Raw genomic sequence first — 14,514 nt, 5'->3', positions numbered from 1 at the left:
GTCTCTCCCCCACCCCCTGTTTGGGATCATAGGTATTTTAAAAGCAGAAATGGGATTTCTTTTTAGTCACTAAGGCCCCGATTCAGGAAAGCACCGAAGTACGTGCTGAACTTTAATCATGCGGTTAAATTCCATCGACTTCACTGGGATTTAAGCACATGCTTATAGTCAATCTCCAAACAGGGATGCTCTGTTGATTCAGGGCCTCAAGTTTATATACAGCTCTCAGTTTGCCATGGAACTCCCAATGTTGCAAGTGGACAGAGAGCACTAATGAAATTATTGGGTGAAATTCTATTATTTGTGTTCTGGTCATAATCATAGCAATGTCAGGCTGGAGAGGACCTTGAGAAGCCATCAAGTACCGCCCTCTGTGCTGAGGCAGGACCAAGTAAATGTAGGCAACCTCTGACAGGCATTTGTCCAGCCTGTTGTTAAAAACTTCCAATGATGGGGATTCCACAACCTACCTTGAATGCCTGTAACTATCCTTACCACTAGAAAGATTAAGCTTCTTTCTTCTTGTCCCACCTTCAGTAGACATGGAGAACAACTGATCACCATCCTCTTTTATAACAGCTCTTAATATATTTAAAGACTATTTTCAAGTCCCCCCTCAGTCTTCTTTTATCAAAACTAACCTTTCCTCAATGGGTCAGGTTTTCTAAACCTTTTGTCACTTTTGTTGCTCTCCTCTGGACACTGTCCAATTTGTCCATAACTTTCCTAAAGAGTGGTGCCCAGAACTGGACACAGTACTGCAGCTGAAGCCTAACCAGTGCTGAGTAGAGCAGGACAGTTACCTCCAGTCCTTTACATATGACACTCCTGGTAATGCACCCCAGAATATTCGCTGTTCGTTTGGAATGGTACCACATTGTTTATTTATATTCAATTTGTGATCCACCGTAAACCTCAGATCCTTTTCAGCAATAGTACCAGCTAGCCAGTTGTTCCCAGTTTTCTAGTTATGCATTTAATTTTTCCTTTCTCAGTGAAATAATTTGCATTTATCTGTATTGAATTTCATTTTGTTGAATTCAGATCAATTCTCCAATTTCTCAAGGTTGTTTTGAATTCTAGCCCTGTCTTCCAAGTTGCTTGCAATACCTCCCAGTTTGGTGTCATCTGCCGATTTTGTAAGCATACTGTTCACTCCATTATCCAAGTCATTAATTGAAGAGTAAGGGATCTAGGATTGACCCCTGCAGCACCCCATTAGATATGCTCTCCCAGTATGACAGCAAACAATTGATAACTACTTTCTGAGTCTGGTCTTTCAACCAGGTCTGCGCCCACCTTATAGTAATTTCATCTAGACCAAGTTTCCCTAGTTTTGGCACATGGGACTATGTCAGAAGCTTTACTAATATCAAGATATAGTACATCTACTGCTTCTCCCCAATCCACAAGGCCAGTAACCCTGTCAAAGAAGGACATTAGGTTGATTTGCTATGATCTCTTGTTGATAAATCCATGCTGGCTGTTCCGTACAACCCTATTATCTTCTAGTTGCTCGCAAGCTGATTGTTTAATAATTTGTTTCAGTATCTTTCCAGGTATTGAAGTTAGATTGACTGGTCTATAATTCCTTGGGTGCAGGGACTGTGTTTGCTCTTCTCCAGTCCTCTGGCACCTCACCCGTCCTCCAGGAGTTCTCAAAGATAATTGTTAGTGGTCCCGAGATTGCTTCAGCCAGTTCCTTATGTGTCCTAGGGTGAATTTCATCAGGCCCTGCTGACGTGAATACATCCAACTTATCTAAATATTCTTTATGGTCCCTTCTGGCCTTAAAATCTATGATGCAGACTCCAGCATCTTGGGGCTTGCTATAAAGGAGATTATAGAAAACCTACAGCAGAAGTGAGTCATCATAATAAAATATCAATCTGTAGCTAATATCATTTTGTAGGTTCATTAAATTGTGTGTATTTTCTTCCTCTATTGGCCTATAAATAATAGGTGCTCTGCATAACTTATGTTTCTCTGGAGTTGGTCTCCACTAGCATATAAATTGATATTTCCCAGTTTTTGCGTGGTCTTTTTTTGGTCTTAACTCAAGGCAAATAATAAAAAACATCTGCTCCATAATGGCTTTGATTTCTTTTGGGGGTTTAATCTTTCATTTGTTTTTGATTTCCTGGATTATTTTTGACTGTCGCTTACTTTTAGGAGTACTTTTAGATTTACAACTTTGTAGAACTATTTAGCACAACCGGGAAAACAGCAGGAAAATGAATAGCGTCAGTGGTGCAATAAAACTGACAGCGATTGGTGGGGAAGAAAAAGTTTTGACTGTGACGATGGAGGGGTCTTGCTGTTCAGAATGTCTTGGTAGTGTTGTGAACTCCCATAAGAGGGAGGTGGGACTGTGGTGTAACTCTGGTTTCTTGCTATGCAGTGTATTATTTATCATATGCTTTGCCAATATCTTCCCCACCTTGCACTCAGGGAGACTGGAGGAGAGAATGGAATACTTCTTACCGGCTGATTCACAGGGTGGTGTTGTCCCCATTGTTGCTGGAGGCTTCGGCGGCTGGAGGAATTGCACCTCCCTCAGAGCTATTGGAGGACAAAATGTTGGTTCCTGTAAAAAAAAAAAAATTGGAGGACCCTGACAACTATGTCTATCATATCAAACTTGGGCTTGCACATCACTTTTTCAGTTGCTTGGAAACTCGGAGAATGATGGAAGCATATAATCCCATTCAAACAAACTCCCCAGGAGGGTTCAAAGGAAAGTATTGTAACTCAGTACTTTCCTTTTTATTTTTTCCTCCATGTCCTCAGTCAGGGCTCGATCCTGCAAAGTGCTGAGCACTCTAGCCCCAGTCCAACAAAGCACTTAATTAACCACGTACTTCATTTCACGCATGTGAATATTCTTGTTGCCTTGTGTGAGATTTCTCACGTGCTTCAGTGTAAGCATTTGCTTATGTGTTCTGCTGGATTTTGGTCAGAGTGCTCAGCACCGTGCAAGACCCAGCCAGTCCTGGACGGGAGGGGAAGCTAGATCAGAGTGCTTTCAAGGGAGGCTGAGAATCCTGGTGGGTGGAGCCCTCAAAATGTGGGGAGACTTAATACAGGGACAACAGAGAAGAAGCAGAATGGAAGAAAATAACTTCCTGAGGAGCGTCACATTGTTAAAGTTAGAGCCTTATTGTAGCTTGGCATGCTAGAGGAAAGAAAAAAAGGGGTGAGCTGACTGGAAGATTTCTTGACAAATTGTGGATTGATGGGTCTCATATCTTAGACAGGTCAGTTAGAGAGGGGCTTTTATATATCACCCACAAGCTCCTCCATCTCTCTAGTGAGCGCCCATCACCGTGGTATCAGTGGTTGGTCTGACTTTGCCCGCAATGCATGTATTGATGTGAGCTGGTATGCCGCCCCACATCCCGTTTATCCAAAAGTGCTCCTTCAAAATCCACTTTCTCTGACTGTCTCTACGATGCTGGCCCATGCTCCTCCATCGAAGTAATTAGACCATTAAAATATTAATTATGCATTAAAAAGCAGAGCTTACACGGCGGGTGGGTAACCATTGATTTCAATGAGAGCAGAGTTAAGTCAAGGCTGAGCACTCTTCAAAATCCAGCCATATAAAACCATGACTGTATTTCTCATGACTGTATTTGGCATAATCCTCATCATCTTTCCCTAACACAGCTTTCTTGTCTCCTGTCCTAGCTCTCTGTAGTGTTGCAAACTCTTCAGGGTAGTGACTGTCTTGCCTTTTTGTCTGTAAATTGCCAATCACACTTTATGCCCCCTCATGAATAATAATAATTATGTTAGAATATCCATAACAGAGGGAATGGCAGCAGGATCTGTGAGTGGTATTTTCAAAAGTGGCAGCATGGGGTGGAGGGTAGAGATTGTGACTCTGTCACAGACTCACAGATCGTGCCCACTCTTGGCCCCATGCGGTCTGTGGGGGGGTGCCCCTTTCAGTGAGACAGCCCTTTTCCCCGGGGGTCCACTCTCTCTTGGGGTTAAGCCCCTCCACCTCCTGGAGCTGCCCCTCTCTCAGCCTTAGCGCACCTGTTTCTCACCATGGGCTCCCTCAGGGAGTCCAGTCACTCTGGACCCCCAGGGCCTCCAAAGGGGATGATGCCACCCTGTTCTCTCGACTGGAGTGACTCTCAGCCTGCGTAAAACAGGAGGGTTGATTGAGCGTTGAACACAGCACAGGAAACTCTCAGGGCCTTCCTCAGCACAGCACATCCAAGTCTCTCCTGCATCCAGGTGGGATCTGCCTGCTCCCTCTCTCCAGCACAGAGCCCCCCTGCTTCCCAGCTGGGCAGCTGAGATCCCCAGCCCCAAGTCCTGCCTCTGTCTATTGTCTTCTTTCCAGGCAAACAGGGTCGTAAACAGGGTCCTCACAGCCCGTTGTTTCCCCACCGGCCAGAACTGGCTGTGACTCCTGAGTTGGGCCTCCGGGTCACCAGGTCATTGGCTGCAGTTCCATGCTGGTCCTCTGGAACAACAAACTCCCTCTCCCATCACCTTGTTAAACCGGTAATCCCTAGGGAAGCTGAGTCCCACTCCCTCTGCATGCAAACCATAGGAAAACCAAGGGAAAAAAACCCATAAACACGGAAACCAGGACTCTCCCCCACTTCGTCACAGACTGGGACTCAGGAGACTGGAATTCTATTCCCAGGTGTATTGTGGTCCTGCTGGGTGATTATTTCACTGCCCCATGTCTCAATTTCCCATTTGTGAAAAATGGGAATAATGATGGGTCTAAAATAGCTGTTCGCACTCAAGAAAGATCTTGCAGTCATCGTGGACAGTTCTCTGAAAACAGCTGCTCAGTGTGCAGCAGCCATCAACAAAGCAAACAGAATGTTAGGAACCATTGGGAAAGAGATAGAAAGAAGACAGTATATATCACAGTGCCACTACATAAATCCATGGTACGCCCACCCTTGAATACTGTGTGCAGTTTTGGTTGCCCCATCTCAAAAAAAGAGAAATTAGAATTGGGAAAAGTACAGCGGAGGGCAACAAAAATAATTAGAGGTATGGAACCGCTTCCAGATGAGGAGAGATTAAAAAGACTGACTGTTCACTTTAGAAAAGAGATGAGTAAAGGGGAGATATGATGGAGGTCAATAAAATCATGACTGGTGTGGAGAAAGTGAATAAGGAAGTGTTATTTACCCCTTTACGTAACACAAGAACCAGGTGTCACCCAATGAAATTAATAGGCTTAAAACAAACAAAAGGAAATACTTCTTCACACAATGCACAGTCAACCTGTGGAATTCATTGGCAGGGGATGTTGTGAAGGCCAAAAGTATAAGTGGCATCAAAGAAGAATTAGATAAGTTCCTGGAGGACAGGTCCATCAATAGCTGTTACTCAAGATGGTCACGGGCACAACTCCATGCTCAGTGTGTCCCTAAAGCTCTGCTTGCCAGAAGCTGGGAATGGGTGACAGGGGATGGATCACTTGATAAATTGCCCTGTTCTGTTCATTCCCCCTGAAGCACCTGGCATTGACCACTGTTGGAAGACAGGATACTGGGCTAGATGGACCTTTGGTCTGACTCTGTATGGCCGTTCTTATGATACTGACCTCCTTTGCATAGAACTTTGAGATGTATTGATGAAAAGGACTGCAGAAGAGCTGGGTATTATTAGGTGCTCAGTTCTGGTCCAGTTCTGTTCCCCTGAAGTCAATGGTTAAACTCCTATTGCTGTCGATAGACTGTTGAAAAATCCCATCTTGTGTCTCTTGTGTCAGTGCTTACTTCCAGCAATGGTCTCTACATTGTCCTATTGATGAGATTGGGAGAGGCCAGTCTATGTGGGGGTTCAAGACTTTGGAGTAGCGCACCTGGTCCAGTCTCCGTCCATGGGACACAGTTTGTGTTCAGGGGAAATATTTGCATCTCTTCTCATTTGGTCCAAATCGGATGACTCATCACGAGTAAATAGAGCCCATCTGAGAATGTGCAGTTTGAGCATATGCAAACCTCCCCCTGTGTGTTGTCCTAAAAAAATAACAGGCTCTGGTGTGAGTTTAGACTTAATCATCATTTATCCTACCCGGAAGGCATGAAAGCTAATGATTATATAGATCCTGTGCAGTTTGGTATGTTTCTTTCGATCGAGCATTAGAGATAATTAGGGCTTGCGGGAAGGGGTGCGCGTAGGGTGAAGATGAGAAGTTTTGCATTTATTTGCTCTTTCATGTTCTCTATTTTTAAGTTGGTTGGCAAAAATGTCTGAGAGTAAGTGTGTATGCCTATGGGCTGTTGGGTTCTCGCTGCTTCTTTGAAACACTCAGCACATTCTTCTAGCTGATGCTGGGTAGCAGTGGTATGAATAAATCACTCTATGTAAATGGAGGAACCAGTACCTCTACACATCAGGCATTAGTGGTGGTCGCAAGTGATTTTTGGGAGTTCTATCAGTAGGAAGAACTCCCCAAGTTGCACAAAATCTACAAGGCACAAACGTGGGCATCAGATTTCTGAGCACTGAATTAGAGTGTAGGACCCTCATTCAGGAAATCTTCCCTGCTAAGCACAGTAGTTGTGTCCAAAGTTAAGCATGTGCATATGATTAAACGTGGACTGAAATGCTTTTGACTTCAGCGGGAAAGTCAAACACGTGACAAAGTGCTGTCCTGAACAGGGATGCATTAAGTACATTTTAGGAGCATTCCTAAATGGGGGCCTAATTTGGGATCATTCCTCCCATGTGAACTCCTACGTTTGATTTTAATTGTTTCTGATGAAAGCCTGGCTAAATGAGCATTGCTGGTTATTATGAATAATCTGTGGGATGTTGCCAAGCTGAGGCCTGGAGTGGTGTGTGTAATGTGTTGGTTAAAAGGTGTGTTGCACTGATGATGATTGTAGGATGGAATGTCATACCTACTCAGGTGTGTGTCGTGAGACAAGCCCCAGGACTGCTGAATCTAAAGGAGAGTTCCCTTTAGTTAAAGCAGCAGGAGAATCTGGTTTTCTGGAGCAAAAGGATGAGCACTCTATCCTGGCTTCTGACTATGAAACAGAGTAGTAAGAAGGTCTGATGCTTATACAGGTAGGAGGGAGCAAGCAAAACCAATTGAAAATGGACACAAGGCAAAAATAAGTGCATTTATTTCACATCTGCATGGAGTGGTTATAATCAGTGCTTACATAAGCCATTCTGTTTGCAGTATTTTTGCCTTTTCAGGCAATGTAGACTGATTAGTTAAAAATACACTGATCTACTTCAAAGACTATCACAGCATTTTGGAAGGTATACAGTGAAAGTGACGCCACAGGAATCAGTATTAGATAAGCAGCCCTCTTCATGAAGGGTTTGTCTGCCACACAATTTTTCTGCTAGTTTATACAAAACTCGGGCAGAAATCCTTACCCCCAGGCCGACCCTTTTATGCTGGGTAAAAGAGCCATAGCCCCATAAAGGAGCCCTAAAATCCTGGGTGTGGCCAGGGGATGATCCCCCACAGTGCTGGCACTGCAGAAGACTGCCATAAGGCTGTGAGGACCCCAACACAAGCCTTGGTGTAGATAATGTGCTGGGGGCCACAGCGTGCACAGCTGCAGAGATCTGGGGCAGTTCCCAAAAGCACAGCCTGGAGCGTCTGGGATAATTTAGATAGGCCGGGAGCCTATCCATCCCCTGAAGCAGCCCAGAATCAGGAGGGCACAAAAAGGTAGCTGAAAGCCACCATACCCCCCCAGTTGTGCATTCTGCACTGTGCCATAATTTCAGTGGAATCATGGGCCAAATTCTGGGGAGTTTGCTCATTTTTTACTTCAGTGGGAGTTGTACCTGAGAAAGGACTGAGTAGAGTTTTAAGATTTGGTTCCATTCATTTACCTCTCTCGAAGAAAGATTCACATTGCCTTCAGTGAGCTCTTGGTGTCATTCTGTATGGAAACTTCTTTTTTTATTGCAGTTGATAACTGCCTAGAAGGTTATTACTGCAGTTAGGTGTATCGCGTGCTTCTTAGAAATTGATGTTGGATTAAAAACACCTTTCGTACCATTTTTTTGATATTTAATTAATGTCTTACAAAGCAAACTGTGTGGTGTCAAACATTCCATCTAATTACACTCATTAGTGGCGTCGCCAGGACAAGTAAGTTTTAATTAAGTTGTACAATGTAAATCAATAGTCATTGTGCCTTCATTGCAATTTACAACAAGAATATACTGTTCTGCACAATTTAATTACAGCAATTGCGGTAGTGGGAATTATTGGTGACTCTACCATTTTGTTTCAACAATCCTCTTCAACAATTTGCAACCATACAATTGGGAGAGTTACTTAAAATGTTCATATTTATGTATATTCTTCAGGTAAGCTGTCATGGTGCTGCCCGTGAGAGCCAGCTGAGATCACTCAGTCAGGGTGAATTGCAAACAAAACGGGGCAGACAAACCCCAAACGCTGGTGGATTTTCCAATACTTAGATTTACTCAGCCAGCCCAAAACAGCTCCGGTATTACCTCCCTGGTTATTCAGAAGTCCAAACAATGCAGTTCCCTTAAAATGCCCAGTCTCAGGCCTCCCTCCAGACACATGTCAGATATGACGATGATTACAGAAAATCTTATCATAGAAAAGAAAAGATTCTTGCAACCCCAAAGGGTCAGCCACACACCCAGGTCCAATTATAATGTAGATCCGCTTATAGCCAATTCTTATTAACTAAACTAAAATGTATTAAAAAAGAAAAGAGAGAGATCAATATACATACAAACTTGAGTTCAGTTCTTGAGGTTCAGATACATAGCAGAGATGAGCTTGTGGTTGCCAAAAATGCTTTTAGAAATAGTCCATAGGTTATAGTCCAATGTCCATATTCAGGGTGACTCCAGTCAGTGACTGGGGATCTCAATCCTTATGGCTCAAGGTTTCCCCTTCTTGAAACCCAAAGCAGCTCTGAGACGAGGAAGGATCGTGTCCCAGGGTTTTTAAACATTTCCTGCAGCCTTTTGGCCTGAGAAAACAATAGGCTTGAGTTTCCTTCTTCCAAACATCCTGGCAATTAGCACAGGATAATTTATCCATTAAACAGTTCAGACACAGATTACCACAACTTTCAAAGAGACATATAGACAATAATACAATTTCCCTCAAGTGTCTTCCTAAATACTAATACTCCTTTTTTGATCTTTGAATTAAAGCTATAGCAACAGACAAGACTTGTTTGCTTACATCACAAGACCTGAGCAAACATCTACCCTTCTATCTCTAACAATGCAGGCTTGCATTTCAAAGCTCTATTCATTTACATATCTTCCTAACCAGCTTTTTAAAGTTCGGCCATGGGTCAGGTAAGTCTGTGAGTTAATTAACTCTTTCTGGCCCTGTCACCTTTCAATGAGAAATTACATTACACTCATAACATCACATAACCTTGCTGTGTATTAGAGCGCAGAAGCTGCACCATTGTATAATAGTCCCTGGGTACTGGACTTTCTGTTCCAGGTATATCATGCTTCCACTGAAGTCAACGGGAGGATTTTTCCCATTGAATTCAGTGGCAGCAAAATCTGACTCTTACACAATAACATCCATAGCATTTCGACAGGTTTCAGAGTAACAGCCGTGTTAGTCTGTATTCACAAAAAGAAAAGGAGGACTTGTGGCACCTTAGAGACTAACCAATTTATTTGAGCATAAGCTTTCGTGAGCTACAGCTCACTTCATCGGAAAGCTCATGCTCAAATAAATTGGTTAGTCTCTAAGGTGCCACAAGTACTCCTTTTCATCCATAGCATTGGAGAATAATGGGGTTAAATCATGTGGTTGGTTAAACAGGCAGCCGAGGGGGGCTGGATCCTAAAGATATGTTTCTTGTGACTATACCCCAGCATCCTCCAGGAAGCCATTCCTGGCCTTATGGCGCTCCAGACTGGCAGCATAGCAAAGTCCCAATTTTGCCTTTGTTTAACCGGAAGGAATAAACTTGGAAGCAGCCCAGCCACACAGCAGCTGAGCTGCTGAAAGGGGCTAGAGAATTCTTGCTACACTCTCATGGAAATGTATTCGCTTAGACACTATCTAGGTGCCTGCTCTTGTGAGAAGCCACCCAGGTACCATGGTGATGAGCATTGTATAAATGTCTAGATAAGCGGATAGTTTATACGTCTTAACTGTGACTCCAGAGTTAAGGTTGGGGTAATTTTTTCACTTCAAGTAGGGGAATTTAAGCTTCTTGTTTAACAAAAGCCATAGTGGGCCTCTCCCCAGTTTACAGCACATAATCTCTGAGCAAAGACTGAATTTGCTGAGGATTTGTTTCAGTTAAATCTGTATTTTAGTTATTTAAAAAAGTCTCCTCTGAGATTTTTTTTAATTGCTTTTTATTTTAATCTCATCTTTTTTGCACCCTTCTAGTTAACAAATGGCTTGTTACTAAACCTTCAAGTTTCCCATAAATGTAAATCTCATTGACTGATCTGTGAATAATAGGCATATTTGAAAAAAAATTCTTAATGATAGGACGTAAACAATCGTAAACAATCGCAATTCCTGACGAGACAATTACAACTAATCAGGTCATTTGCAAGTAGTGACATTGTGACATCAAAAGTACTCAGCCAATCATCAGTAGTCCTCTTGCGTTAATTTGCACACTGCAGTCCAATTGGCTGAACTGAGTATGGGGGGCAGGGGCTGTACACATGCCAAGAGTTTTCATTGGTCCATTACTTGATTGTCCGTGTGCAGACAGAAAGCACAATGGATTGATGGGAGAGCTATGGAGATAATGTAGCATACTATGACATGCTTAATGTTACATACCCATCTTGTTAGTTCCCCTACGGAGTGAATGTTTAGACTCCAAATAGGTGGCCTAATTTTCAAAGGGTGCTGAGAGCACAGCTGTTCCCATTGTCTCCAAGAGGTTCTTTGGAGTGCTCAGTACCTTTTGAAAATCAGCCTTGTTTATGTAAATGCCTACCCAATGACTTAGGGTCCTAATTTTAGGTACCCGGTTTTGAAAATTGCGGTCTGAGTTTATTTTTATAATCAATGTGGTGGTCAGAAATGAAAGGCTGACTGAAAGAAGTGGCTTTGAGGAGGGATTTGAATGAGGAAAGTGAGGTCGTGTGGCATAAATATAAAATCTATTGTGAAAAGGACATCTGTTCCTGGAAGAGAAGTGATTCTCTCTTCCATTAAGAGAGAAGTTTCCTCTTTGTCTGCAACTTTGTATGACAAGTTTCAGTCCTGAGACCATTCGTATCCTGCAGTTTTACAGCTCTAAAAACAGAGCTAATAATGCAAAGCACAACAGACTCTTAACTACAGAGACAGCACCAAGAGCTGCTGCAATTTTTCTTAGCTTGGCTAAGTGTGTGAAGATTTATTTTTTAATTACACTCACTATTTGGACTACAGATTTTAGGTAATTCATGAAAAAATGTTATAAGCTTGGGAATAGTTTATTGCTGTTTAATGTAAATTGTTTTTTTAATTGCTTGTGTGGCTTGCCAGGGCAAAATTCAGTGAATTTAGCCACAGTCAAACAGCCTGCAATTCACCCCAGAGATGTCCAGTCTTTAGTGAAGAAATAGGCTGGAACGGTTTCCGACAGCATTGTGTGAGGACTGATTCCTGCCCACCACCATTTCTATAAAATAATAAAGGGGCTCACTCATTCATTTTTAAAGTGAGCTGCAACTTTATATAAACAGAATAACTTGCACTCTTTGTTCCATTTATAAATGACTGGTTGTTTTTTATTGGCATAATCCCATTTGGGCATCAGGGCCCCACCACGCTAGGGATTGTACACATGTCATCAAAAAGACTGACTTGTGCCCCAAAGAACTTAGTCTGAAGCCCCAATCTTGCAAATAGTTACATTGACATGTCTGGGTTTGTACAGCGCCTAGCACAATAGGATCCTGGCCCAGAGCTGGGACTCCCAGGTGCTATGGTAATATAAGTAATTGAACTGCTTACCTGAGTAACGTTAGGCATCTGTTTAAATGCCTGCAGGGTTCTATTCTTAACACTGCAATAACTTGTCTTGATTGTATCCTATTTTAACAGCAATCAGATTCCCTTTCTGTTAATTGCCAAGTGCCTTTACCAGGGCCAGCAAAGCCCCATGTATTTACTGACACTTGTATCCATGCAGACTCATTAAGGCTTTCTTCTTCTTGTTTCTTTTTAGTGAATTTACTGGACTCCCGCACAGTCATGGGGGATCTGGGATGGATAGCCTACCCGAAAAATGGGGTAAGTCTCAGACGTTTGCTTTCTCAAGCTGAGAGCAGCACTAATAGTTTCCATTTCGAAGGCAGAGTTCTGTGTTGAAAATTCCCTTGGGGGAATTGTTGGCAATAGAAGGGGAAGAAAACAAAACAAAACAAAACAACAAGCTGCGACTGGAAAAAATGGAGCTGGGGAGGGGTGAGGAATTGATTTATTTCTGCAGCATTGCCAGCCCCACGAGTTCAAATATCATGAGTCAGACTCCCCACCCCAAATCATGACATTTTTAAAAAGTGATAAACTCTGAGTTCTTTTTCCTTCTGTTTTTAGAGCCACTAGGATGCACTTGGGTCATGTTTACATGCTTTTCTCTGTAATTGTGGTGGGCCAGAAACTTACTCTTTGTTTTAAATGAAAACTGAGGGTCTCACATGACTCCAGGAGCTGGCACTTCAAAAAACCAAACTCCAAATCATCTTGTGATAAAATCCCAAGCGTTGGCAACACTGTAATGTCTTTATTTATATTTGGCCTAATTCTGCATCTTGTGAGTAGCGATAGTGAAAACAATGGACAGTGTCCATCCATGAGAGTGAGGAATGCAAGTAAGGGCTTTTTTTGTGATTCTAAGAGACCCCTCATCCCCGAGGGTTGTTCTTTGTTGTGGTTTTGGCTTGTATGGATGGGATTGATACTGCGACTGCACAGAGAATTTTGATGAAACAATGGGGACTTAATCCTGCAAGGGGCTGAGCATTTTTGTGAGTTGCTGGGAATCCCCAGCTCCCTCACCCGTCGCTGAGCGGGACTGATTGGAGCTCAGCATGCTGCAGGATCGGGTCTTGAGTAAGGAGAGGGTTCCGAAATACCATACCTGGAGTTGTAGACAGTCAGCAGCTGTAAATGACTGCAGTGCCATCTTGGAATCTAATTTTGATTGGCTACTGATTGTCATGCAAATGACAATAATTTATATATATATATGGAAACAGAGGCCTAATTTGGCTTGGTTGTATACCAGCAGTCACTGATAGCCAAAAGGTGACTGTAGTTGTCTTTGACTTCAGACATATAAGAGATTGTAGAGAACTGAGAGTTTCTCCTGACCTGCACTAGGGGCCAGATCCAATTCTTTCCATTGATGTTAATGGAAATTGGATCAGGCCGTAAAGTTGCCCTCTGAGATGCGCCTTGAGGAATTTGACTGTCCTACTGTGCTCTCCCTATGTGGGGATAATGACACTGACCTCCTTTGTGGATCACTTGGAGATAGACAGATGAAAAGTGCGATATTTGAGCTAGGTATTATTATTACATGGGTGGGCATCTTAATGATCCCATGCCGGCAGAACAGCATATGGAGTTAAGATCAGCTGTGAAGGTCCGAGGGGAGAGTGTCCCCCTAACTAGAAGATTTTGTAGGTACTGGATGAAATATTATTTTCTATGGTGCCAGCCCTTTCTAGTATTTCCCCCCCAGCATAAGAAAGCCGTATTTTATTGTCAGCAATGCTAAAACGCAGTTACAGACATGAGTGCAGAAATCATAGGAGCCTAAACGTCCCATAGAGTTGTGTGTGCGTGTGCAGACAAGAGCAGGGAAGACGCTAACTGCTCTAAGCATAGGCCTCAACTTTCTTTTTCCGTGACCCAGAGAAGCTTTATATATTTACAGATTGACTTTCCAACTACCACCCTGGGTTTAAAAACATAAGCTTGACTCATGAATACCAAATCAACTTGGAATTGAGTCAGGAGAGAAGGATTTGTTTCTTTAATTAACTTGCCCAAATCAATAAAAAGTGAAGCAGGCAGTCAGAATTGGTTTTTGAATTGCCAGAAGTCCCTAAATTTCCTTCGTTTTCATGGGGCTTCATAAAAATTCATGATGTCCAATTAGCCCAATTGTCTGTTTGGCCTAATATATTGGCAGTATTTTTCAAGTGGCGAGAAGTATCTTTCTGATCTACCCCCCCAACCCATTTATCACCTCTACAATCAGCAAAGCTCCAACCCTCTCGTTTATATGGTATTTCTTCTAAAGATCAGCCTGGTGTAAATATTTAAAATAACTTTCAGCTTGGCATACAGATTTAGAAGTGGGGAGCTTTGATTTTAAAATAAGATCCGAGAAAGGTGGGCTATTCCTTGGGAAGCCAGGTTTCCTAAGACAAAGGTAAATGACTGCAGTGAATTTTGATTGGCCACTGATTGTCCTGCAAAGGTTCAGTGAATGGACACATACATATCTCTGCAGGAAGCAAAGGAGAAACCTTCCCGCATGCAACACTTCCTGTCAGTGA

General features: G+C 42.7%; 1 protein-coding gene across 6 annotated transcripts in view; it reads left to right on the top strand.

Annotated features, from left to right (window-relative positions):
- EPHA5 (EPH receptor A5) overlaps positions 1-14,514 on the top strand; it is a 321,089-nt gene that overhangs the window by 11,788 nt on the left and 294,787 nt on the right. For all 6 annotated transcript variants that reach the window (XM_084626024.1, XM_084626023.1, XM_084626020.1 and 3 more), the window contains exon 2: positions 12,171-12,235. In XM_084626024.1, the coding sequence (XP_084482150.1) occupies positions 12,171-12,235 (65 nt within the window). The remainder of the gene's footprint in view (positions 1-12,170; positions 12,236-14,514) is intronic.

This window comes from Lepidochelys olivacea (genome assembly GCF_965140295.1).
Source record: "Lepidochelys olivacea isolate rLepOli2 genome assembly, chromosome: 4".
NCBI classification, from domain to species: domain Eukaryota; kingdom Metazoa; phylum Chordata; order Testudines; family Cheloniidae; genus Lepidochelys; species Lepidochelys olivacea.
The sequence above is the reverse complement of the archived record's forward strand: the minus strand, read 5'-3'. Positions and strand labels throughout refer to the sequence as shown.